The 27724-nt window shown below is 43.9% G+C and overlaps 1 protein-coding gene and 1 pseudogene across 2 annotated transcripts; one reads left to right on the forward strand and one right to left on the reverse strand.

The window, feature by feature from the left end:
- Positions 1-877: 877 nt before the first annotated feature.
- On the reverse strand, positions 878-22391 carry LOC311159311 (fatty acyl-CoA hydrolase precursor, medium chain-like; annotated as a pseudogene). Its single transcript, XR_014617055.1, has 24 exons — positions 22253-22391; positions 21847-21980; positions 20976-21129; positions 20633-20734; positions 19688-19786; positions 19073-19213; positions 17800-17880; positions 16822-16969; positions 15985-16134; positions 14181-14253; positions 13850-14032; positions 9559-9914; positions 8110-8302; positions 7271-7415; positions 6698-6831; positions 6208-6361; positions 5227-5328; positions 4281-4388; positions 3486-3672; positions 3315-3401; positions 2195-2342; positions 1877-2008; positions 1475-1547; positions 878-1052 (listed from the first exon to the last, which is right to left on the reverse strand). The product of XR_014617055.1 is annotated as a fatty acyl-CoA hydrolase precursor, medium chain-like (transcript).
- Positions 22392-24975: 2584 nt separating this feature from the next.
- Positions 24976-27362, forward strand: CIAO2B (cytosolic iron-sulfur assembly component 2B). Its single transcript, XM_084215083.1, has 5 exons — positions 24976-25172; positions 25258-25337; positions 26167-26292; positions 26751-26796; positions 27148-27362. Exons 1-5 carry the CDS (start codon positions 25034-25036, stop codon positions 27243-27245), a joined length of 489 nt encoding a protein of 162 aa, XP_084071209.1. The 5' UTR covers positions 24976-25033; the 3' UTR covers positions 27246-27362.
- Positions 27363-27724: the final 362 nt, after the last annotated feature.

Consider the following 27724-nt stretch of genomic DNA (forward strand, 5'->3'; position numbering starts at 1 on the left):
GTGCTGCTGGGCCAACAACATGCAGGGAGCACCACCAGCCTTTGCTCCCCCCTCTGCCTCTGTGCGCCTCTGCCCTGCCAGCACTGCGTCCCCTGCAGCCCCTGGACTGGGCATTTGCCAGGATGGGTTGAAGCACACACAGGCACAGCCAGAAGCGTTTCTGAAAGAGCCTTAAGCCTCAGGTCGTGTACAGACACCTGAAAAGTTTCATACCTGAAACCATTTAGGTGGCACAAAGAGCCTGGGCACGTTTCTGGCTTCTCGCGTGTGAATTGACCTCTCAGAATGAGCCTCTGTCAGTTCAGTGAAAGAAAAGGAAGTTCCAAAAAAATCAAAGCAACATTTATTTATAACAGTTCATAAAACAGGTAGAGATTTTCTGTCCTCTTTTGTGAGATGTCGAGCCCACCTCACGGACGTAGTTTGATGGATGCTCTGCTGCCTACAAGTGATTTCCAGTTAAAGAAAGCAGAAAGAGTCTCTAGGAAGGACAACTGACCATGCCCTTCTGAAAGAAGAAGGGAATAAGAATATAAAATAGTCTGACACTTATGGTACATGCTGTATTGCTCATTTCCTATACATTTCAGTTCATTTGCCCATTCTCACCTCAGTATTCAGTTTTGATACGCACTGAGGAGGTACCAAGGTCTGTCTGGACCTGAAAAGATTGTGGGGATTTTTTTTGCTTGCTTCATTAGTGATTTTCAGTCTGACAAACATTCTGAACGCCCCTTGTTTCTCTCTCTTCACTGTGATTAGGACAGCAGATTACACAGCAGTGAGTTAGAAGGTGATTATTACTCTGTATGCATACAAACTCATTTTGTTTGACTTCACTTTGGGTTTTAAAAGCAAACTGAGCTTTCCACAGCTCTTATAATTCGGTGTGTTTTATCCTTCCAGTCTGAATTTGTTTCATGAGCTGTGCCCAAAACTCCACTCTGTGTTCTTTCAGTTTCTCTGCTGCCTTTTGCTCCAGGTCTATCCCCAGGTATTTTTCCTCCAGGTCATACTGAGGCCAATGGACCAAGCCCTCTCCGTTGGGATTTCTGGAAAGAACAGAAGGAGAAGTTAGCTCTCCCTTTGCCAATCCATTGCTCTCTCACTGCTCATGTTCAGGGCATTTCAGAAAACCAACAGGTGAGCCCAGCTGATGGGATTCTGGTACCTGAATAAACTGACAGTGTTTTTTGAAAATGCTCATTCAGTGGAACAGTAAAAGTGTAAAAGTTGCCATTCATTTTAGATCTAAAACCCCATTGCAGATGGAGTAACTGCCCTTAGATTTTTTTCTCCCTTGTTTCTGCTGTTTTTTTTAAAAAAGATTATTGGGAAGGGAAATTGCTTCAATATTGATCTTAAATTCTATCAAATTTCTAGGAAGCACCATATAAGTACTGCTTCAGGCAGGTAAGTATATTCTGCGCAGCACAGACTGAACATGAGCTGTAATTAGCACTGTGATTCTCACCCATTTTTAGCAAAGTTGGTCCAGTATCTCATAACAGTTCTGCTAAGTTCATTTTCTTCTTTTGTAGCACCTCCTGCAAAGGGAGAGATGAAAGGGCCACATTAGAAAGTAAATAATGAATATCAGCCCTGTCAATTGCAACACTTCTCCTGGTTGCCCTGAGCTGTTGGAGGTTTTTCTAGGAGAGACCTGCAGATGAATGATGTAATGAAAATTATCTGCTGCTGAAGACAGAAGATGTTTATGCTCATAATAATGTTTATGATATATAAGGTATGCTTATAATAAGTATAATGTTTATAATGCCTATAAGAGAGAAATTCTATTGTAAAGCCCTGCAGTAAGTGAAATGAGTAATACTGAGGGTCTGTAAAGAATATGGAGTAAATATGGGTACATCACCAGCTAGGAATGGCTTTCCAAAGACAAAGGCAATCTCAGCTCCATGATCTGCTTTTACATACTCTGGTACCAAACCTTCCATTGAACTCGGCCGGTGTTGGAATTCATAAAAGTAGACTGGGTTGCCAGCATCTAGAGGATACAGAAAAGTGCTGGTTTGAGAGCTGCAAATACTGCTCCAGAGATGATAAACTTGCATGAAAAACTGCTTTGGTTAAATGAAAAGACTACCAGTGCTCTGGATAGTGAAAAGTGCTGCACACTGTCCACTCCACCCCCAGACAGAATTCTACAGCTGCTCTGAAGCTGCTGGGTTACCTCTGTGGTATCTGGCCACTTGCACAGATGATGTCACAAAGCAGACATCTCCCATTGCATCCAGGAAGCCATCTCGGACCTGAGCAGGGCTTTCTGCATCCCCCATGTACTCCTTGTACACTCTGTCAACAACTTCAGATGTAAGGCCCTGAAACAGCAATAAAAAGGATTATAATGATGATGAATACCATGAGGAGCAACAGCAGAGGGTGAGCGTGGCCTCTGCACATCCCTGGCTAATCCTCACCAACAGCTTTCAGAGAAAATCCTCAGCTGTGTCAGAGTGTGGCTCAGAGCTCAGACTGGAGTTACACAGCTGTGGATACAGGTGATCTTGGGGAAAAGAGGGATGCAAGATCAAAGGATGAAGCACCTTTAGCTAAGCAGCAGTCAGTGATGCTGACTGTTCTCTCTTCTGTGGAAACACCTTCACAACAGCACAGAAATCCTGCTGGATTTCATAAAAACCATTGATTGTTGTAGATGACCATCATTTGTTCAGAACAAGCCTGGGCTCTGCATTTCCGAGTTCATGGTGGATGTTTGTGTCATTGAATGATCTTTGCAAGTACTGGCCCTGCTTCTGGAGTCCCTAATTCTTACCTCATAATCTGTACTTTTTAATGCAGTAGTTTCAGCAGACCAGAAAGGCACCAGAAAGCCAAGAGATTTGTAAATGCCAGGGAAGCAAAACCTCAAGAAAGGTGAACAAAGGTGTCAGTGCACCCCAAACCTCTTGGGCTTTCCTTTCCAGTGCCCAGCTACTGCTTTAGGAGGTTGTGACCCATATGTCTCCTGCCAGAGCTGCTGGTACTCTGCATGTCCTGCATACCATGGGGGGATCTAAAACGTCCCAAGAGACCTTGTTGAGGTACCTGCATCACTCTTGGATTCCCACAGAACTCCTTTTGAAGAAGAGGGGCATTCAGACTGGAAATGTAGAGAGCATTTCCAGTCACTGGAGGTAACAGGAGTGCAGCACATCTGTGCCTTTTTCTGCTCCAATTCAGGGAGCTGTCCAGCACAATGGCATTTCCCTGTGAAATGTGTCCCTCCAGGGGTAAAAACAGCCAGGGCAGCCAAGCAGCAGCACTGGGTTATTCTGAAACTGGTCTCTTACCTTAATGAATAATGGTAAGTTGCTCTGTAAAAATTGACGTGCAACATCTTTATCCAGACCATCCACAAAAGGAGGAAATTTCATCATCTGTGTGATACAGAGCATCATACTTACTAAAACAGCCTCTGTTTACAAAATGACTTTTAAATATCATCGTTTTAATTCTCTTACCGTAGGAAGTAACCATCCAAATTCACAGTTATTTACTCCTATGATGTATGGGACCGCATTGATTGATTTTTCAGACAGTAATTCTTTGGGACTCTTTGGAAAAAATACACCATCTACACATGCATTGCTGAAAAAGACATCCTGAACAATAAGGGAAAAAAGAAAAAGGAAGCTTCATTAAAACATTCTATTTGTCTCAAAAAGAAGTTCAGATTTTTACTGCTGTTCCAAACTAAAGCCAAATGAAAACACAACAAATAATGGTATCCAAGCCATCTTAACATTTCTCTGACTGATTTTCTATACTTGGCAGGAGGTTCTGTGAAGATTAAGATTATATTTCTTAAGTTTGTTAAGCAGAAGTCATTATATTGAATTTACATCTTTTCTAATTCAATATGGCCATGGATGTGTGGAACAGTGCGGAAAAAAAAAATTGTATTGAAATGTCAAAGGCACATAAGAAATGTGGTAAGAGTTTTTAGGTAGGATATAATAGATGGTTTGGTTTTCAGGTTCTCCAGAATCATCTGTGCCATTTTATTTTGCTTGCCCTGCTAGAGCACAACAGCAAACAACAGCTCCAAGTGAATGCAGAATGGAAGGGCAGGAACCTGTTTGCAGTTTTCAGGCAAGAATTCACTGCAGAGCTGCAGTGCTGTCATGTCCTGAAAAAGTCAAGAACATCAGATTCTACATCCGCTTCAGGTTCTCCTAATATTACAGCCCACAAAGAGTATGCTCTGGGATGAAAAGGTTTGAGATGTCATATAGGTGCAAGAAGAATCATTTCACCTCCATTTTCCGTGTTATCTGTAGTAGTTCTTCTTCTGTTTTTCCTCTCAAGCATTCAACCATTGCAGCTGAACTGGATTTTTCACAGCCAGAGACAGCAGCAATTTTCTGCAAGCAGTGAGAACAAACAGTTTTGGACATGTTTCCTCTGTCTGTCTCTACGAGACACCGAGTCCAGCAGGAGCACCAAAGCTCCTGCCCAAAGGGTGCTGGAGCCTGGCTTGTCCCAGCTCCCCAGGGAGGGCACTGAAGCCCTCACAATCCTTCACACCACGGGCTGGGCAGAAGGGGAAAACCTCTGCCTCCAAGAGTTTTTGATACACAAATATTCTAAGAGAATGCTGCTAGATGACAGCCTGGGCTGAGAAGGCTGGGTGACATAAAGGAGTTAGAGAATAAACCCTCTGCAGGGAAACAGAGAGCACATTCTAGCACTCTTGGTGATGTCTTTTTGGCTGGAGCAAGAGCTGTCATTAGAGAGAGCTGTCTCTTTTATGTCCCAGCTCCCAGGTTCTGGAAATTGTTCCTTGCCGTTGAAGAGAAAAAAAAGATATGGAAGCCTGTAGTTCTCAAAGTACAAACACGGAATAATGTCCTGTTTATTTGGATACTACAGGCATCAAAGAGAAGGGGAAGAGAAGAGTATTCAGAGTCTGATATCATTTTCCAGCCAAAAAGTTTAGGTTGACTTTTCTTGAAGACACTACATGTTACAATATTACTTGACTTTTCATTCTTCTCTCGTTGGAGATATTTGGGTGATTGAAAAGCAATATGTCATTAAACATGTACTATTTGCAAGAAGAAATTCTATCTTTAGTGATTGCTTTGATTCACAAGAAATGTGAATTCACATGATTCAATATTTTGGACTATTCAATTTTCAATAGTTTAAGATATGCAGAACTATCTGGAAAAAGGAATTACAATTACCACAAGTACTCACTTGTGCATCCTCCTCAGGCTGGTCAGTGAACAAGCCCAGGACTGCATTGCCACTCTCTGAAATGGCCTTGTGGAACAAGCCCTTGGCCAGGGGAGATAAGACCTGTGAGAAAGCAAGGACAAGCATGACAAGCTCTGAGTTGTCCCCAGGGATTTTGCATTTCAGTATCAGCAGTGGCCATTTGGAGCATTTGGAAAGCCCCCATGCTAAGAGTGTCCTTGTGCAGCCTCTGACCACAGTCCAGCTGTGCAAAGTGCTCTGGCAGCGCTCACAGGGATGGGGAGTTCAGGGCCTTTCCCTCCCCCTGCACTTTGCTCCCAGTGCCTCCCAGCACCACTCTGCAGGGCAGGTACAGATGGAATGTGCCCAAGGCAGTCTGGCTCTGCTGCAGAAGGGCAGGAAGAGCTTTTGGCCAGAGGAAGCAGGGATGTGTGTGCCAGGTACCGTGAAGGCTGGCTGGGCTGTGTGACCTGTTCCAAAGCTGGAGGGACTGGAGAAGGAGAGAGTCACAGCCAATGTGCTCCGTGTTGGAGTAAAGATTCTACACAATCACAGGGTCACAAACTGCAGGGCTGCATCAGCTCCCAGAACTATTCACCTCAATCACTTTGCACAAGTGGCTGTCAAAGCAAACAGAAAATGGGCAAGAGTCCACAACTTCTCCTAAGGGACTCTTCTCATGAGATTAGACTTTGAGGGTTTTTTAACGTTGAAAAAAATAAACACCAAACCAAGGTGAATTTAATTCACCAGATGAGTAATAACATTCTGTTACTTAACTGCAGCATTTGAGTATGAAAATTGCACATTTTTCTCATTCAAAATCTGTGTTGTTTTGCCTTGTTGTGTTATCAAAGACCCAGGTGATGTGTCACTGGAACACCGGCCCTTTTCTCTCACTGACCTCCCATGCAGATACTGAAAATGGATGGAGGGGTTTTTCCCCTGAGTAATTCCAATTCAATGTTCCTGTGAACTTACAAGAGCAGAGACACTGATTCCTCCTGCCGATTCTCCAAAGATAGTGACAGATCCTGGATCTCCTCCAAAATGCAAGATATTTTCCTGAATCCACCGAAGAGCCGCCACTTGGTCTAAATATCCCCAGTTACCTCGGGCATGCTCATCACCAGTGCTGCAGAGAGAGAACAGATTTGTTCAAATGCTCAATGCAAGCCAAGAGGGAGGGGAAAATACAGTCTGTGGTGTGAGAAATCATCTGCCATTCCCTACACACCACTTCCCTCCACTGCTGACAAATGGATGGCTCAGGAATCCCTGAGACTGGAGCTGCAGCCCCACAAGAACAGATGTGGAAGCTGCCTTTGGACTGGAAATTGTCCCCAGCGCTTGCAGGGGCAGTTCAGAAATGTTTCTTTGCATAAGCAGGTCTTCTGCACTTCTCTTTACAAAGGCTTTGCACACATCCTTTTGGAAGTCCCTTAGGAAAAACTGAGATCAAGCAACTTACCTAAAATATCCAGCAATACCTAATCTGTACTGAATTGTTACAACCACCACGTTGTCAAAGGCTGCTATTGCTGAGCCATCATATGAGGAAGCTGCTCCAAAAACTAATCCACCTCCATGGATCCATACTAGCACCTGGAAAAAGAAACACAGGATCAACTCAGCACAGGTAAGAGCCCCCAGTGACAAAAACGAACTATAGCCTAAGATAGAACATTTTGTGCTATTTCACTCCTGCTTCTTTCAGATTACGTTTCACATATTGTAGAAATCTTTCAAATCTAAGGCCTGCAGGGCTACAAAATGGCACTGCTTTTGTTCAATGCTTACACTGTGTCAGTGCCCTGTGACCTTGGACACATCATTTAGATTAAATCAATCACTGCTTAGCTAAAATGCAATTTTACTTGTAAAATAGGGTTTTGAGTCTCTTTAATTGCAGCTAATATTTGCTGGGACAAAGCATCTAAGTTGATCATCACTACAGAAGGGCCCCTGCATGTCTGCTCATGGCAGAGGTTGAAGTTTTCCTGAAAGATAATTTTGCTCAAGGTGTTATAAGGATTTTGCTTACAGGCAGCTTCTCCTCTTTTCCTGTATAAACAGGTGTGTACAAATTTAGGTACAAACAATCCTCAGACACTTGCAGAGCAGCTTTCTCTTTCCTGTTGGTAATTATGTCTGAAAAATACTGTCCTTGTACCTGGTCCTGTAGACACCTGAGTAAATGAACAAGTAAAAAGGAAGAGAATTCACTAAACGAGTCAATTATAAACTTGAAAGCTGTGAAGAGATGCTTTTTTGTACTTCCACAATGGAGTGCAACCCAGAAACTGATCTGCAATCACACTTTGTGATTGCTATGTGAAATACATATGAAAATATAAATGAATAATTTCATATCTCCAATAGCTTTTTACATTGCAATGGTAGATATTGCAATGTAGATATCTACCTTGAGACACTAAACAAGGGCAGTAGGACAAGGGAATTGGACATTTCCAAGGTAGATTGGAATTGCTGTGCATTTCTTATGTGCCCTTTTAAGCACTTGACTCAGGAGTTTCCCCCGACCCTAATGTTGTATTCCAACATTTGCTCAGCTCCTTTCTGTCCATGCTCCAAAGGTTTACAGGGATTGGGAAGGGCTGGCCAAGTGCTCCTGAGGCAGAGCATGGTCTGTACGTGCTGCTCCATCTCAGCTCACCACTGATGCCCGTCAAACAGCAGCTTTTGGTACAGAGAGCAGCTCCCAGAGTGTCTTTAGAAATGCATCCACTGGAAGAGCTGCAGGTGCAATGAGGGGGCACCAAGGAATTTGTCTTCATGGATGGCCCAGTGTGCACATCAGTGTCATGGAAGTGCCCAGAGTTTAACATCACGGAAGGTTCAGAGGTTTGGTCATTGCCTTACATTGGGGGGTAGGAAGTGGCATCTCTGACACCTTCCCATGGCTCAGGTGGCTGGGGTTCAGAAAACCTCAGAGATCCAACTGGAGGCTTGGCAAAAGGAAGTCCCAGAAAGACATTTACAGTCCTCTCAGCTGTGTCCACCTTGAATTGGTACCCTCGGACTCTGCCGTATTTAGTCTCTGCTTCTGGTTGTTCTGTGGGACAGCAGCACAGAGTCACATCATTGCTCTGTTTGTAATAATTGTTAGATTTGCTACTTAAACATAGAGGTTTTGTTCACTTCAACAAGTAGTTTTTATAGATAAAGCTTCAACAAACTCTCATTGGCTTTGACAGTACACTACCTTAATCTGGTCTTTTATTTTACTCTTTTATTTTACTAATTTGATTACTAGTGTTTACTCATTTAAATTTTAGATTTTCTAATTTATTCTAACACACATCCATTATTCCTTAATTAAATCATTAGAGCTGACATTAATTTAGCCTTCATTTTGATTGGTCTGTATGTCCATCTCCTTCAGGCATATAATATCTATTGTCTTACCACCCACACTTTAGTGGTTGCATAGAGATATTAATCTTTATTATGCCCTGTGTTGTTAGAAAAAACTCCAATAGATTGCTGTCATAAGAAAAGACAATCAACAGAGAAAATATATTCTAGACCCTTGAGAGTATGTACAGCCAGAAGAAAAAGCTTCTAACATACCGAAAAATAGTCTGGCACATGCAAATCCAATTAACATTTAAGCAAGACTCATTTTAAGATGTGAGTGGAAGTTCTAACATCAAATTACACATGTTTTAATGTGGCTGCTCAGCCTTAGCAGGCAGGATTTTGGGACAGGGATTTGATTTTGCTATTTGCAAAGAACACAAGTAAGACAAAAGACTGAAAGCAGATTACAAACTGAAATGAACTTTTATCTACTGCATCTCAGTCTGTGTGCCCAGCTCAGCCCAGGGTTTGTGCTGAGTTCATCCTCGAATTTGTGCCCATCCCTGCCCAGGTTTGTGCCCATCCCAGCCCAGGGTTCGAGCCCATCCCTGCCCAGGGTTGGAGCCCAGCTGCGCCCAGGGTTGGATCCCATCCCTGCCCAGGGTTAGTGCCCATCCCTGCCCAGGGTTTGAGCCCATCCCTGCCCAGGGTTTGAGCCCATCCCTGCCCAGGTTTCAAGCCCATCCCTGCCCAGGGTTTGAGCCCATCCCTGCCCAGGTTTGAAGCCCATCCCTGCCCAGTGTTTGAATCCCATCCCTGCCCAGGGTTTGGGCCCATCCCTGCCCAGGGTTGGAGCCCATCCCTGCCCAGGTTTGAAGCCCATCCCTGCCCAGGGTTTGGAGCTCATCCCTGCCCAGGGATGGAGCCCTGCTCTCGGCTGGCCCCGGGAGGCAGCTGCGGGTGCCCTCTCGCCCCGCAGGTGCCCTGGGCAGTCGCCCCGGTGTTTACCTGTGGCCACCAGCGCCGTGCCCCCGAGGAAGAGGATGCAGGCCAGCAGCGCCGTGTCCCTCGCAGCTGCCATGGTGCCACTGGCACCGAGCCCGCAGGCCGGGCCTTTATAGGCTCGGCCCGGGCCAGCTGACGCAAGGCAAACCCGGGTGAGGCGAGGGAGGGCTCGGGCTGCGAGCCAGGCAGTGCCGGGCTCGGGCCGGGAGCGGGGAGCCCTCCTGCCCACGGGGCTCCTGCCGCCTCCCCAGTGCTCCTCTGCCTTGGCATTCGCAGAATCCCGGGCACCGCGGCTCGGAATGCTTTGGAACCAGCCTGGCATTGCCGGGAGCGGGCTCCTGCTGCTGCAGCACCTCCGGCTGCGGCAGCGGGGGAGGCTCTGCTCACCTGCGCTGCGCACACCTGCAGGCCACCTCGGCTCTACTCGCTTCCATTCACTGCCTTTGGTACTGACACAATCTAGCTACTGGTACTGACACAGTCTGTGCGCGAAACACAATCTAGCCAGGACCACACCAACAGCCCTGCAAGGGTACCTGTACCGAAGGAAAAGTTGAATGATTGTTATTCTCAGAAAAGCCCAGGTGTGATTTACAGCCCTGGAGATAAACCCCACTCAGCTTTAACCGGGCTGCTCCCAGGGCAGACTGGTGGCAGGCACTGCAGGTGCCCCGGGCAGTGCTGGCTGTGTCTCCAGCCTGTGCTGGGTTTGTGGTGGCTCCTGAGCTCTGCCCCAGTGCCCTGCAGGCCCTGCCAGGCTGTGCTGGGTGCAGCTCCTGGGGCTGAGGGCACGGCCAGGGCTCACTGTGCACTGCCAGATGGGGAATGCTGTGACAGAAACAATGAGGATAAAACCCTCTCTGCAGAGTGCCAATGAACTGGGGCCCTATAGGTGTTCCCTGGCAGACCTTTTGCCTTGATTGTCAAGAGTGATGCTGAAGGTCTATAAATTGGTCTGGTAGTAGTCTGCACTGTTTGACTATATAGTCTATGCGGTATTGATAAGGGTGTGCTTTTTTAAATGCAGTTAATGGCAGAGGGGCCTGGTGTACCAGTGATGGAGCTGAGAATAAGTTATATTTTACCTGTGTCTGTGTGATGAAGGTTTCTGAGACACCTCAGAAGGACTGCACAGGAGTAAAATCTGCACTTCTGTTTGTCTGCTTGGGTGCTGCTGTGAGTTCTCTCACTGTCTCCTCTTACCTGGGACTGTTTTTGTTCCTGGCAAGGGACAACTGTTCCCATGCAAGGTGGAACTGCAGGAATCCCTCCTTGTGGCTCAGCTCCCACACTGGTGGGCATTCATGCCTCAGCTCATTTGTTGCACACAAGTACAGGAGGGCTCTTTTGCTGCAAAGCCAAACATCCTGTACTCCACCTGCTGCTCTGTCCTTTTGATGTAACAAACTTGATTTCCAAAACCAATTTATCTTCTATCACCTGATCTTTGCTGATTTTACTAGACTCCATATTTTCCCATTTACTTTCCTTTTATTCCCCCTCTTCGTTACTATTTTAATTTCCAAGCTTTTATCTTCAGTGTTTTTTCTACTCACTACTTCTCTCTCAAGTACCCCTTCTGCAACAGCTCTGAGCCATATCCCATCCACAGGCCTAGAGAAGCAGCTATTCTGAAAATAGTATGTGTGCAGACCAGTTTCTGCAAACTCTGCCCATCCTACTTACGGTAAGATAACAAAAAAAAATTGGACTTTAGACCCCTACAGCCTTGTCTGGAGATACTTTGGTGGATCTGCAAGCATGGCCTATATGCTTTGCAAAGGTGGAGATTCTTACTCCAGTGACACAGATTTGTATAACCTGTGCTACGTACCTGGTGAGTACGATTCTTGCATCCTGTTTGGCATTAAATTAAAGAGATTTTTCGGCTTGCCCTCAATCAGTGAATAATGCGTAAGTCATAATGTGACACAATTCATAAGTGAATAATGCACAAAGGTCAATGAAAAAATCCTGCCACATGATGACCTTTGCCTCTTTGCACTGTAATAAACTGCTACCTGTCCTGGTTTCAATAGCTGAAAAAAAAAGAGACAAATATTGGGGTAATCACATATCCTCTGAACACAGAGAGACATAATTCTCCCCCAGGATTTTCCTGAGAAGCTGTGAGAAAGCTCAGAGAAAACAATTCTTATCTCCATTTGCTGCACCTGTTGTTGTGCACATGTGGAATGTGTTATGGAGATTGTTTACCAAAGAGTGGTTTGTTAATTGGACACTGGTGGTGGTGTTTGCATTCACTGACCAATTGGATCAACATGTGTGCGGGGCTGTCTGGCAAGGGCGATGGGTTTTTCATAGAGTAGAGTAGAGTATGGTATAGTATGTATATAGCATAGTGTAGTCTAGTCCAATAAAGTGATGGATCAGCCTTCTGCAATCACCGACTCAATGCTCGTTATTCCCTGCTCGGGGGTTCGCTGCTCTCACAGCCCCTGCTGAGGATTCAATGAAACTACAGAATATAAAACTTTGAGCTAGAGCCTCTGAAGCTTGGACAGCTTTACCACATGCTAAAGAAACTGTGAATCTCACCTCAGGAGACAAGGGCATCACAGCGCTTATCCCTACATAGAAATGAGTAAGATCTTCTGACGTTTTCCAATGTGATTTATTTTTAGTGCTGGCCTGTGCTAAGAAGTCAGTTCAACTGCATTTCTCTGCATACACAAGATGAGCATGTATTCTGTGCATACCCATACAGCACTGCCTGTTTATCTCCTTTTAAAGGAAGTGGCACAGCACTTCAAGGGTTTGTGCAATGAAGATTTAGCATGACTGTTTTGAAATTATATTCCCCTCACACAACAAAGGAGGTGAAAGAAAGAAGTGAGGACAGATGCTTAGGAGGAAGTTTTGCTTACCAAAACTACAGTGGTGAAACAGTCTCACCCTGCTCCTGAGTTCTGCCTGGCAACAGAATTTGGGCAAGACAATGTAGAAAATCCCACCCTACTTCTTCCAGTAAAGTAATTTGGAAATAAGGGATGGGTAGCTAGTTGCTGTAGGACATTATTAGCCATGAACAATTAAAAATTCTTCCAGAGATACAGAGGGGAGCTGAAGGGAGGGGGAACTGAGGTTCATCGCCCTGTAGGATGTGTGGAGCTGAACCACTGCTGTGAGGCACCAGTGTGACCAGGAATGTGGCTGGGATTGTGCTAATCACATAACCTCTGAACAGAGAGAGATACTGCTCTCCTAGGATTTTCCTGGGAAGCTGTGAGAAAGCTCAGAGAAAGAATTAAAACAATTATTATCTCAATCTCTGCACCTGACAGGGAATCTCTGTCAAAGATGTTTACAAGAAGGAGTTGACCCTTCTTGACCAATAGGTGAGAGAAGATTCTTAAAGGCCAGTCAGGTCACAGGTCCACAATTGTTTCTAGAAGAACTGCAGATTTCTAACAATAAAGTGCTTTTTATGCCTTCTGATGATGGAGTCTCTGTATCACCTTTGTCTGTCCCCAATACCCCTTTGGTGATTTGGGATAGCTGGAGCAGCCTAGGAGCCAGGTACAGCAAAGACATGGCAGAGAAGTGATTGACAACTCTGCCATGAAGAGTGCAAGCCTTGTTCTTGGCTGCACCCTGGAGTGGCCCTGGGCCAGACCCAGTGCTGGCAGTGAGCCACTGCAAACAGGGACAGTGGCACAGGGGACAGCCTGGAGCACAGAGAGAAGCACTAGGGAAAAGACAGAAATCTTAATCCTTGTAGGGGAGCTGCAACTAAACGTAAAAGCTGAGAATTGTGGATACTGGAGAATTTTTCTCCTTTTTCTAACATTTGGGAGAAGTCTTAATTCTAGCAGTGCTGTTGCAGGTTGAGTACCACAACAGTCAGAACTATCCTGTCTCAGTTGTAAAACCAACTGACAAAGCAGAACATTCTGTAGTTTCCTCTTCTTTCCACAGAGGACACTTCTGTATCTACACCACACCACAGCTTCTGTACCACCAATAAACTTGGCATCAAGAAAGTCTTACTCACAAACTGGGTCTTCATTGATTTCCCTTTATTAAAACAGCAATATTGCTACATTCTGTCTTCAGTCATGGGGAGTGACAGAAAAACATGAGCACTGGGGAAATTTGGTATCTGTATTTGACAAGTGAGGATCAACTGGCATTATTACAGTGAATAATCACAGGTATGACAGCTGTGAAGAAAAGGGGAGGGAAATGCAATTTTTCAAATATACTTCTATTAATTTTTTTAATATCCTAATAGTTTGCATATTATGTGCATGTTTAGACTGAAAACTATAACTCTAATTTAAACTTCTTGTTTTGTGCGCTTTTGCTATTTGTCTTTTCAAGGATCACTTTTTTCCAGAATTCTACCTTCTTTTCTTTCAACTTTCTGTCTTTCTTTTGTTGTAGATTTATCTGCAAGTATTCTTCATTTAGGTTGTAAGATGGCCATTCAACCAGACCCTCTCCATTAGGATTTCTGTAAGCAAGAGAAAAGAAGAGTGAGTGCCCTTTTTAGTCACAGGGGAATTCAATCACACGAGTTAAGACTGAATCAATAAACCAGCCAATTTCCCATGGAGTCAGTGCAAAGCAGCAATATCTGTCATGAACTTCATGATTCTTACCCATTTCGAGCAAAGTTAGCCCAGTACTTCATTAGAGTTCTGCTGAGGTTCTTCTCTTCCTCTGTAACTTCACCTGAAAGACAAAATACAGAACAGTTACTCTGTGTGGCAGAAATCAGGACATTGCTGCTACAGCAGCAGCATTTCTCTCTGTGAATATGCTGGCAATTGGGAATGTGGCAATTGCAACACCACTGGCCAGCATCACTACTACAGCAAGCATCAGGGGATTTCAGCACTCCTCATGAATGACTTCAGCATCACTACCCTACTGCAGAAATCAGGGAATTTGGGAACAAGGAAATGAGGTGATGTGCCTGTAACTTTCCAGGAAATCAGAGCAGAACCAAAAACCCCCATGTGTCCTGCATCCCAGTACCACTCCAGGAATGGGCCACATGGCTCATTTTTTTTCTGGATCCCATTCTAGTTTTGTGGGACTGGAATTCTCCCTATTATTCAGAACATGACAAGGCAAAGATTTCTTCATTCTCACACAAGATGGTGCCACTCCATTTCTCAGCACTTCAGGAGTATTTCTTCAAATATAGCTACACATAACATAAGCTCACTGTATCACTAGGTGAGAATTATTTCAGTTCCTGTATGTTTTTAATTATAAATGCATCTCAATACACAAAGAAAAATGTTTGGTATCTTAAAGCCCTCAATAAATTCAGGCAAAGAGGAAAAGAGCTGTTCAGTGTTTCCAAGTGCCAAAGGAATGTAAGTAAAAAACAAACAAACAAACAAAAAAAGTTAAAGGAAAAGGCTCTGGTAACAAAGGGCTTTACAACATAGCTGGATTGCTCCAAAGTTCAATGAAGTAAAAGGAAATACTTTCACTTATGTAGGCTTTGACCAGACTATGAACTACTGTGCAAATCACAAAATGAAAGCAGAAAAAAAAATAGTGAACTCGCTTATAATAAGCAGAATTTTTGTGTCTCTGTCAAAATAAGAACTGTTCCTAATTTGTTCCACAGGAAAGAAAATACTTCATTCTGAGTATTACTGTCTTAGGCATATGTAATTAAAGGATATTATTGGATTAATAATGTTCCTTAGGAAGTGGCATCATGTTTCTTAACAGTTCAGTGATTGGCAGATTCATTGGGAATATAACAATGTGGGATTCTGACAGAGGGAACTTCCAGAAGCCTGTGGAAATTTTGGGAGTACATCCTTAATCCTCCCTCAGTGAACTGGTTCCATTTGAATAAATGCTCAAGTATTGAGTTGTGAGGCAAAACAGACCTAACCATTGGATCTTCACACAGAAAATGAAACACTGGAATTCCAAGCCTAAACATGGCTGGAATCACTTCCTGCAAAAGAAACCAAGTGCCCCATCCTCTGGAGCCTGACAGGCCATGGGATTTCCTGAAAGGAGGAGACACTGGCCTAAACTCCTCAGGAAGAGAAGAGATCCTGGATTTCCTGCTTCCCAAGCACTCTGCAAGTTTAATTGACCTTTCCTTCAATTTCATTTTCAGCCAAAGCCATTTGGCAAATTCATGCACAGTGCTAGGATAATGACAGTGAATTTTCTAGCAAATATCCTATTTGCTGAATTGCTGACAAGATGTGGAACTGACTGTGCTTCAGACCAAGCAAACTGTAAAGGAGAGAAGATGGAGAAGATGGTGAAATGCATAAAACCAGTTCTGCCAGGAGAAAGGGTTATGGCTTGGTCTCACTGCCAATATATGCACCTTAATCTGATGAAAAGTAATAGAACACTGAATAGAAAAATGCCAGGGCTACAGGACTCATTCAGGAGTGAATGGTGTCTGTTCCTTACTGCGAAGCTGGATGTCCCCAGCCAGAAACGGCCCCCCAAAGACAAAGCCAACTTCATCCCCGTGGTCAGCCTTCACATAGTCAGGTTTGCTGTCCCAGTATGCACTGGCCCTGTGCTGGAACTCAAAGAAGTAGGTAGGAGCTCCAGACTCTGCAAGACATAACATACAGGGAGTTACAGAAGACATACATAAACTTCAGGTGTCATCAGCTGTTTAAAATACTGCTTTAAAAAGAGCTTTATACTGGGCACATTTCTACTGTAATTGTTACATTCAAATATGTACTTTTACTTTTTTACTTTTAAGGTAAAATTAAGAGCTCAGCTTACACAAAAAAAAAAAAAAAAGAAAAAAAAAAGAAAAAAAAAAAAAAGAAAAAAAAAAGAAAAAAAAAAGAAAAAAAAAAAGAAAAATTGGAAGATCACCCTAAGATAATGTCCAAAAAGCAAAATATCAAATTATTTCCACTTTTGAGTACCTTGGTATAGCTTGTCTACACCTACACACCAGAAAATTACCAGAACACAGAACTGCTGACTTCCCAAGCAGCCATGGGCCAAAGGACAAAGGTTGCTTTGATATGTTTTAATTTTTAAGCCTGTATACTTCATTTAGCAAATATTTACCTGTGTTATCATGCTCTGCTCTCAGTATATTGTGATTATGAGCGCACTTACACAGAGATAAGGGACTGTACACAACCCTGCAGACCTGTATCCTTGTTCCTAGAGGGAATCTCAGGAAGGGCTGCCTACATATGACAGATTTGTGTCTGCATCATTTGATCCAGCCTGCAGCAGGGGGTTTGAGTGTCCCACTGCTGTTGATGAGCTTACCCCTGTGATAATTCAGTGCTTTAATGGCTGGCATGACAATTGCCATGTCCCCCAGCAGGTCCAGGAATCCGTCCCGTAGCTCTGCAGGGTCCTCTGTGTCTCCCAGATATTCATCTAAGATCATGGGCAGAAAATCTGAGGGTACATCCTAGGAGACAAACAGACAAACAATCACTGTCTGAATTAGCAGCTAAATTTGCCATCTTTTAAACTTCAGAGATTCTGCAAAGGCACAAATGTCCAGGACAGCATCCATGTTGATGGGAAACAAAACCTATTCATGCTTTTTGTGGGCAAAAAAATACCAAACAAACCAACCACCTCAGGTCAAATTTGCACCAGATTTATATGGGTTAAAACTCTACAGGGATAAGTGTAGATCCAGCAATTTCTCCTGACAATATCTTCAGCTTCTGTTTTCATCAGGAGAAGAGAGATGGGATTTTACAAAAGTAAAAGCATTTACAAACATAAATTTTCAGTCCTTGAAAGATTTATGGACCATTAGACAAGAGGACAAGGCCAGTGGGATCTCCAAACAGTGTAAATTTTCAGGGTTAAAATTTGCTGCTTGAAAGATGCACCTCAAAACTAGGAGTGCAAAGTAACTACTTTAAAAGCTACATTTAATGTAAACATACTGAAAAATACATGTTGAAACTCCCTAAGCAGGAGATTAGCCCTGAGATACCTTAACCTTAGGGAAGCTATTACAGTAACCCCACAAATATGTAAGATAAAAGTATTGTTAGAGGTCAGAATGAAAAAGGCATTTTCCCAAATCCCAGGCCTGGCTCAATCCTGTTTCTGTGTAATTCCTTACACCCTGGTCCTGTCAACTTTTCTGGGATTCTCCCCAAAGCCCACCATGACCTCAGCCCTCAGTAACACTGTGACTCAAGCAGTGAGACCCAACTCTGTTACATACATGAAAAAGAAAATTCACTTCTCAAATCAGATTAGTGCAGCAGTACTTACAATCATTGGTAGAAAAACCTCTACAGTTGAGGCAATTGATTTTCTATCTCCTATTTCCCTCAAACCTTTCATTTTTGATGTCTGTACAGAGAAAAAAAAAACAGTGTTATTAGCATATCATTCAATGTCTCCATTATTTTAAACATTGAAAGCACATTATTATACACTGAAAGTACTGGTGTTTTATTTTAAAGCATCATATCATATGCAAAAGTGCAGCACAATGCAGCAGCTGTCTTGAAAAGCTTGTATTTACTGCAGTAAACGTTGTCTTGGTGAAGGTTTCTACATAAACCACTCCTAATACATAATTTATCCTTCAATCAATGTTAAGAAATTTGTAAGACTGGAAAACATGAGGGCAGAGTTGGAGCAAAAAGCTGTTTCTGTCTCACAGGCTTATTTTCCTTCTGTTGGAGGAGATATTAAAAGTCACTGGCAGTCTGTCTCTAGTCCAATTGTTTGAGCCCTCTGAAATAAGGCTGATGCAGTGTTCTCCCTCTTTTACAGCATTACATTAAACAACTCTTCTGTCTGCAAAATAAATTCAAACAGATTTCACTTTGCATTGTTCTCCTGGCACTTACAACCCAGCGACAGCTGCTTCATAGATTCAGAACAAATGCTTGGTACTACACAAAGGAACCTGAATGTTTAGGAAATAAAAGAAAGGAACAAGAAAGGAGAGGACACAAATCCATCTCCTGCAGTTTTTGTGCACTGAGAGCATTTGCTTGTGTTTTGGAGTTACTCATTGAGTAGCCATGAGAAAGGAGGATGGGCTGGGCACCAGCACTGTGCCCTCACTCTGCCCCAGATGAGATTTTCAGATGAAAGCTCTTTCTGCAGGGTGGTTATGATACCAAGGGGAAGCTGCTCTAGGTGATCAGTGGCACATTTTTGAGCACACTGTGTATCAAACCTGACTGCTGAGCCTTGTGGGGAAAGGATTGGCTTTACTTGTTTTTCAGGAATAAGTCCTTGATTATTGCATTTTTTTTCCTCTCTCTGCCTGGATGAGAGGAACTCAGGATAAGAAACTGCAGGATAAGAAAACACTGTACAAAGTTTATGTTCCAGCTGCTGTGTCCATGCAGTTTAACTTGCAGGATGAAGCCTCTCCCACCCTCGGTGACCCAGTGGTTCTGGGTCACTGCAGAGCCATGCAAGCAATGTTAACCTTGAATGCATTTCCATCACTGCAAAGACTTGTCTTACCACTTAACACAAACATTAAAAACACAACAAAAATAAAGAATAGACATTAAATCACCGATCTAATATTCCAGCCAAATTCATTGTTGGTGACTCCTATCATGAACGGGACTGCATTGAATTCTTTTCCAGCCAATATCTCCTCAGGTGGCTTATGAAGAAACACTCCATCCAAAACTAAGGGTAGAAATGAGATTTCCTGAAGGAAGAGGGGGAAAAAAAAACCAAAATTAGTTGTTAATAGTATTTCCAATTTTTCCTTCAAATCATGTAAGATGTCCACATTGAATATTCAAAATGCAGAAAAGGGCTTTAAGAAATTCAAGTATCTACAGCCACTGTAACATAAATTCAGTTTGGCACAGGAGTGTAAAATGCAGGCCTGGCTGGGTGAAGGTGTGGAGGAATGTAACGGGCTCCTGATCCTGATCTGTTCTGACATTAAAACATAGGGATGCTCAGACCTTGCTCACAACTTCACAGGTGCTGTGACACTGCCAAACTTCCAGAAAGAATTGATGTGTGAAATTGCTTCAACATTTAGGGAGTATTTTGACAAAAGATAAGAAAAATCAACTTTGGAACAGACCATCAATGAACTCTGACCAGAGGCTGAGCTAAAGCTTTGCAAGTGAGCCATTAAAGAGTTCTGTTGCCATGAAGTCTCACCCACCTTGCTGTTAAGGACTATGTGCTCTGCTTCCTGCTTCCTCAAGCAGCTCAGCAGGGAGAGGGAACTGCTTGTCTCACACTTGAAGATACTGGCAATTTTCTGAAAATTATCAACAAAGACAAACATTGTAATAAAATCACTATACATGCTGCTGTTAGTACCTTGTTCATGGCAGTTTAAATGAGCTTGATAGATCTTTGAGTATTTTATTTTACTGGAAATGCTACAATTTGATCACAAGGTGAAATCATTCTGGTGTACCTCTCCTTCTTGCTGTATTTCCATTTTTTCAAACTTTGCTGTAGAGATAATACAAGCTTGTAGCATAAACCAAATGAGGAAAGAAAATTCAGAAACATTTACATTATTACTGTCTGCCATTACAGGAAAAGATATTAAAAGACACTTATAGGAAGTGATTTTATTTTAACTTTGGGGTTTTTTTGTAGTTTTATATTTAATTAATTTCCTTCACATAAAGGCCCTCCCTAAAAGACTGTAGGTCAATAAAGAACTGAATTCTTCTTCTGGATTCTTGTCAAACTTTCCATAATAAATGCCACAGTTACTGTATCAAGTACAGTGAGTATAAAAATGAACATTTGCCTAGCTTGGCATGTGTGTGACTGAAAATGCCTTTGTCAGCCCACAACTGTTACAATCATACAGCTGTCCAATCTATTTCTAACAGCAAACAGACCAAAATTCAACATGTGTGCTGCAACAATAAACTGGATCAACTTTGTTGCACAGTACACAACAGACATTTTCCCCTTTTCTCTTTTAAACAAATTATCACGTAGAAGTATCCTTTAGATATCCATATATAACCTTTATCCTTTAGTATCCTTTATATATCCTGTCTAGATATTTGGTATCTTTCTAGCCATAGAAGAAGTCAATTTTAGGTTATAAAGATTTTAAAATGCAGAAAAATGAGCTTACCTCGAGATCTGTGGAAAGACGTAAATCTTTACCGGGGGGAATTAGAATTCCACTCTCTGATATTGCTTTATGAAAGAGACCCTTAGATAAAGGAGATAACACCTGCCAAGAAGGGAAGAAAAAAAAAGTATTTATTCTACATTAACATCCTTACATTACAACTTTGTGCTAGTTACAGTCTATTACCTCCTAGATTCAGTTGGGAATTATACATCTTTATTTGCTAAATCTCCAGATTTAGCCTAACTGTGCTGTTAAACTTACTGTCAAAAGCAGATTAAGCATGAAATGTTACATTAATTGAGCTTTTGAAGACTTTTATTTTCATCTACCATATACCTACATGTGCAAAAACAGAGCAAGATCCTGCAGATATCCCAAAGAGAGTGACAGAAGCTGGGTCTCCACCAAAGTGCTCAATGTTTCCTTGGACCCAGCGAAGGGCAGCGACCTGGTCCAGGTACGCCCAATTCCCGCGGGCGTGCTCGTCACCAGTGCTGGAAGGAAAGCACAGAGCCACTGCTCAGCCAGGGACAGGGACACAGCACAGGGACAGGGGCACAGCACAGGGACAGGGGCACAGCACAGAGCCACTGCTCAGCCAGGGACAGTGACACAGCACAGAGCCACTGCTGAGCACAGGGACAGTGGCACAGCACAGAGCCACTGCTCAGCCAGGGACAGTGGCACAGCAGAGGCTCCCTCAGCCCAGGACAGTGGCACAGCAGAGGATCCCTCAGCACAGGGACAGTGGCACAGCAGAGGTCCCCTTGGCACAGGGACAGTGGCACAGCAGAGGACCCTCGGCACTCTCTGTTCGGTGCAGTGACCTCAGCCCCTCACGGTCACACCTCCGCCCCTGACTCCCTCCATTCTCTGCTCACCCCTGCTCAGGCAGATCCCCGGCCTTTACTCTGAGTTTTTGCTTCACACAGCAGAGGAGGGAAGCAAAGGCCAGAGCAAACATCCTGTCCAGCAGCAAACAGGCCCAGCTATGATCTGAGAGCAGGCTGCTACAATCACACGACCGGGCAGATGGAATGTACAGACATTCCTCAGTGCTCTGAAGTTCTGATGCCGGTGAATTATGTACATTTAAACCACTCTAACGGTGGGAAGCTGATACAGAAGTTCAGAACATTTAGCAAGCAGAGCTACCCATGCTTTAAACATGGCAGCAAGTACTTTTTACAAAGTGTAATAGGTGTTCTTACTTGAAATATCCCAGGAGCCCCAGTCTGTACTGAATTAATACCACCACAACATTCTCGTAGGCTGACAGCGCAGAGCCGTCATACCGAGCAGCACCACCAAAGATGAAATTGCCTCCATGGATCCACACCATTACCTTGGAAACAAAAGGGTCACAGGGTGAGACACACCTTTATGCACTGGTTTGCAGATTTGACTTGCAAAAGGAAAACAATGTCAGAGAATTAGGAGCACCAAATCACTGAAGCATGCTGGCTGCTGAATTTCAGATTGGTTTACTTGGAATTTCACATGCTAATATTATTTCTGCTTGTGCAGCATCACATTTTCAAAAGCAGTTAAGTCTCCTAGGAGCAATCATTACCTGCAAGCTTTATAAAACACAAGTTTGTTCAACAGTTTACATACAGGTAACTTGTCCTTCTTGCTTGATCCAGCAGGGCTGTAAACACTGAGATACAAACAGTCCTCAGAAGTTTGGAATGCAAGGTGCTTTTCTTTAAAGTTTTTTTCAGCTGTTTTCAACAGGGATAGATCTTGAGGACAGCTTCAAAAAAAAAAAAAAGAAAAAGAACAATTATTAGTACTAAACATGCAATAGCATCAAGGTAACAACAGTAGAGAAAACTTTTAAACTTTAAACAGCTGAACTTTTAAACTTTAAACAGCTGAATCCCCCCCTGAATTTTGTCTTATCTATAATCAGTGAGAGGTGCAACCTGTAAAAGCACATCTCCACACCTGTACTAGAAATACTCCACCAGTACTGGCAGTGTATCCACCACCAAATATCAGCTCAGGCCTCTGCACCCCAATGAACACAGCTCTGACCAGCTCAAATGAACAGCTCTCACAGTGGTGGGTAAGAAGTTGCATCTCTCACACCAGTCCAGGGTTCAGGTGGTTCAGGTGGAGAAAACCTCAAGGGTCCAAGAGGGGCTTTTGCAAAAGGAATTCCAAGGAAAACATTTACAAGCTTGTCTGTCCCCTTCACATGGGTCTGCGTGCCTTTGAGCCGCCCGAGTGCAATCGTCACTTCGGGCTCAGCACCACTCTGTCCTGAGTAACACAAAAGATAGAAAAAAAGAAAAATTAAATTGCATCTTCATAATTATCACACAGAATTTTCCATTAAGTATTTTTAACTGACTGTTTAATTTAGAACATTTCAGTTTTCAATTTTGTTCAGTCTTCACTTTGCTTTGGTGGAGTGACAGACACCCCTGCCAAACCCTCATGCCAGTGTCACCTGGAGCCAGGTGGGGCAGGATTTTGTCACTCTGCAAAAGCAAATTTCAGAGCAAACAGCAAAACCATTAACACTTCCTAAATTTATCATTCAACAAGATCTTAAAAATATTTTGTTTAGAGAATTCAGAAATGTTGCTGCTTTCTATCTTTCAAAAAAGACAGAAAGCTTTATTTTCATTAAAGCATCTCAGAAAGTTTCATCTCACAAACCCAGTAATCTTTGCATCATGAAGGCATTTTTGCAGATTGGTAATCAAAGCAGAAGCGATTTACCGCCTTCGTAAAAATCCCTGGAACTTGGTGCAGCGGCTTCCCCAGCAGCAAGAACACCAACAGGTCGCGGGGCTCACCTTCTGCCCCGCACACGAGGAACGCTACAAAGCAAAACCAGGCGCAAAGCCACGCGATCGGGCTCGCAGGAGACATTGTCACCCCCGGCCGGGCTCCCGGGAACTCTCTCCGCTTTCAGGAGGAACAGAAAGGGACAAAGGTCCCGGCGAGGCCACTCGGGACACGGAGCGCGGCTGAACTGCAGCGTGACCTGCAGCCAACGCCTACAGAGCGCCAAAAACAAACAGGAGAGCGACACAGCCCCTGATTAGCGATACAGCCCCGATTATCGACACAGCTCCGATTATCGATACAGCCCCTGATTAGCGACTCAGCCCCTGATTAGCGACACAGCCCCGATTATCGACACAGCCCCTGATTAGCGATACAGCCCCTGATTAGCGATACAGCCCCGATTATCGACACAGCCCCGATTAGCGACACAGCCCCTGATTATCGACACAGCCCCGATTATCGATACAGCCCCTGATTATCGACACAGCCCCTGATTATCGACACAGCCCCTGATTAGCGATACAGCCCCTGATTATCGACACAGCCCCGATTATCGACACAGCCCCTGATTAGCGATACAGATCCGATTATCGACACCGCCTCGGATTATCCATACAGCCCCTGGTTATCGATACAGCCTCGATTATCGGCACAGCGCCTGATTAGAGATACAGCCCCTGATTAGAGATACAGCCTCGATTATCGACACCGCCCCTGATTAGCGATACAGTCCCGATTATCGACACCGCCCCTGACTGGCGACACCGCCACTGATCAGAGACACCGCCTCGAGAGCCGGCACAGCCCCGATCAGCGACACGGCCCCGATGGCCGGCACGGCCCCGATCAGCGACACAGCCCCGATCGCCGGCACAGCCCCGATCGCCGGCACAGCCCCGGTGCCCAGCGCCGCCCGGCAGCCGCAGCGCCAATCGCAGCTCATTCACCGCCTGTCAGCGCCACCGGCAGAGAAAACAGGGCAAGTCTGAACACAGACTTAAATGCTATAAAGTTCATTAAAACCCCGTTAAGACAACAAAAATATCACCAAAACACCACGACAAGCAAAACAAAGCAACAAAAACCCCTAATCCGCTCCCCCCCCCCCCCCAAACAACGGAGACTAGGTTACAAATAACTAGAAAGTAACAATAAACAAACAAGAAAACCAAATCAAAATAGTTAATTCCTTTCTTAATCTCCTTTTAGAGGTGTGTATGAAGCCAAAGTATGTCACCGCCACACTCTACCACTCCAGTTTAAATTTGTGAGTGGTTCTTTTATTTGACTCTTCAGAATACGGAACGGATGAGATAAACAATTGCATGGGAGCATCCTGGGCAGCGCCGAGCCCAGCGCGGAGCCCTGGCGGACACTGCGCCGCCGACTCCCTTCGCTCACGGCCCGGGGCTGCGGGGAAACCCAAGGGACCCGAGCCCGAGGAGGCGCCCCGGATCCGCCCCGCACCCGCTGCCCGCCCCGGATCCGCCCCCCCTTGGATCCGCCCCGCCCCGGATCCGCCCCGCTCCCGCCCCGCTCCCGCCCCGTGCGGCGCCGATCCCGCTCCGGGCTGGTTCCGCTGCCGGTGCCGCCATGGTGGGTCCGGGCCCGGGCGCGGCTCCGCTGGAGAACGCGAACCCGCTCATCTACCGCCGCTCCGGGGAGCGCCCCGTGACCGCCCGCGAGGAGGACGATGAGCTGCCCGACGCCATCGACGACCGGGAGATCTTCGATATCCTGCGGGAGCGGCGGGCGGGGCAGGGCCGGGCAGGGCAGGGCTGGGCCGGGCGGGCAGCGCTGCTTTCCTTAATGCGCACATCTCATCCGCTCCATCAATGACCCCGAGCACCCGCTCACCCTGGAGGAGCTGAACGTCGTCGAGCAAATGCGAGTGAAAGTGAGATCCCGCCGGGATGTGCTGCCTCCGTCATAATATAATATAATATAATATAATATAATATAATATAATATAATATAATATAATATAATATAATATAATATAATATAATATAATATAATATAATATAATATAATATAATATAATATAATATAATATAATATAATATAATATAATATAATATAATATAATATAATATAATATGATATAATATGATATAATATGATATAATATTTTAAACATATATTTAAACATATGATGTATAAATAATAGAATCTTTAATCGAATCTTTACATATGATAATATTTAATGATATATAATACAATATTAATTAGATATCAAATAGTACATAACAATTAATAGATATTATTTGATAGCGTATATTAAGTATAATAATCTAATAGTAAATATAATAATATATAATGGATTAAAAGTATTCAATATATATTAAATAATGTATATCAATAATATATATTAAATTATATCTATTAAATCATATATAATATTTAAAGATAGAATATTTAAAGTTCTTATTTTTTATATATTTAAATATATGATATTTAAATATCTTTAGTTATAATTTTAATTATAATTTATTATAATTTAATAATATAATATATAATAATATAATATGTATACTACTATATATATTTACTATAATATTTATGTGTTAACGATATCTAATATTTTATAATATTTAAATAGATTGACGGTATTTTGCCATATGTAACTGATTTCCAGCAGTCCCTGGGCAGGGCAGGGCAGGGCAGGGCCGGGTGCCGCTGAGCCCGGTGCCCGCCTGGCTCAGGTGACGGCGCTGTCCCCGCAGGTGGACGATGCCCAGAGCACGGTGTCGGTGGAGTTCACCCCCACCATCCCCCACTGCAGCATGGCCACCCTCATCGGCCTCTCCATCAAGGTCAAACTGCTCCGCTCGCTGCCCGAGAGGTTCAAGGTGGGCATCCAAGCAGGACAAGGGGGTCGTGTTTGGGAAAACGAAACAAAAAAAACAGCTTGCAGCGGAAAATAACTAGAGCTTTTTTAATTTCCCGAGTGAGGGACAGTGCAGGGAGCAGAGCAGGGAGTGGGTGAAGTGCCAGCACGCAGCTCTGGGGCTGTCAGGGTTCTGGGGCTGCTGTCGGGGGCCAGGGGCTCTGAGGGGGTCACTACACACCCTGTGGCAGGCAGGAGGGCAGCTCTCAGCCTTGTCTGGAGGAGGCTCAGAATACTCTGGCACCAGAATACTCTGCAGTTTGAGACTTCTGTTTCATTCTGGTATATGGAGTCACTGATAGGACATTCTTGCCATTTTCTCCCTTCTTTTGGTTACTGTTTCATTTTTGTTAGTTTGAACATAATCTTCCAATGTTTTGTTGAACTCATCGCCTGTGTTCTTGTGTGCTGCTGTTTCAGCTGGATGTTCATATCACGCCAGGAACACATGCCTCTGAGCACGCTGGTAAGCCTTTTAGTCTGGTCTTCATATTTGTTTTAATCTTGAAAATTAGCAAGCAGAGAGCTTCCCACAGGCCTGTCTCAGGTCTGTGTGTCGGATTCGGGGGGATGTTCCACAGCAGGAACCTGGAGTGTCACTTAGATTGCCCCACATCTCCTCGGGCAGCCTGTGCTCTCAGACAGTCACTGGTAATTTGTCTGAGCACTAGAAAAGGGGAGGAAATGGGGATTTCTTGTGTCCCACCCGTGGAGCAGCTCCTGCCCAGTGCCAGAGCCCGGGGTGCCATCCCCAGCCCTGCCTGAGCACTCCCAGTGCCCCTGTCCTGACGGGCTCCCCTGGGCTTCTCCTGCACAGTCAATAAACAGCTCGCTGATAAGGAACGGGTGGCAGCTGCTCTGGAAAACTCTCACCTGCTGGAAGTGGTGAATCAGTGTTTGTCTGCTCGGTCATGATTGCCTGGTGAGGAAATCATGGGTGTTCTGACCTACTAAACTGATTTTGTGTATAAATGGCGATGTTACAATTTACATAAAACTGTGAGCAAAATAAAATCACTTAAATTCTCTTGAGGAGATGTTTCTTTGCTCTTTTAAAAAATACTGTGTGGGGAGTTAGCTTACAGACAGCTACAAAAATACAATAAAAATTGGCTTCTTAAATGTATGAGCCATTGCATAGGTACAATTTTCCATTAAATTTTTTTTTCAACCTGTTTTTAAGTGGTTTCTCACAACTAAAAACTAGTTATAAGCTGTATTTTAAAAGTGGATTTTGCACGCTGGACTTCATGAGTACACGGAGATAACTTTTAGTTAAAATCTTTACATTCCTTGACAGTTTCAGACTGTTGATACAGTTTTACTTTCAGACATCACAAGTTGTACAAGCTGGTGCAAAGCTGGAGGGCATTTAGCAGGAAGTGTCCACACTT

This window comes from Fringilla coelebs (assembly GCF_963513975.1).
Source record: "Fringilla coelebs genome assembly, chromosome: 14".
Classification (NCBI taxonomy): Eukaryota; Metazoa; Chordata; class Aves; order Passeriformes; family Fringillidae; genus Fringilla; species Fringilla coelebs.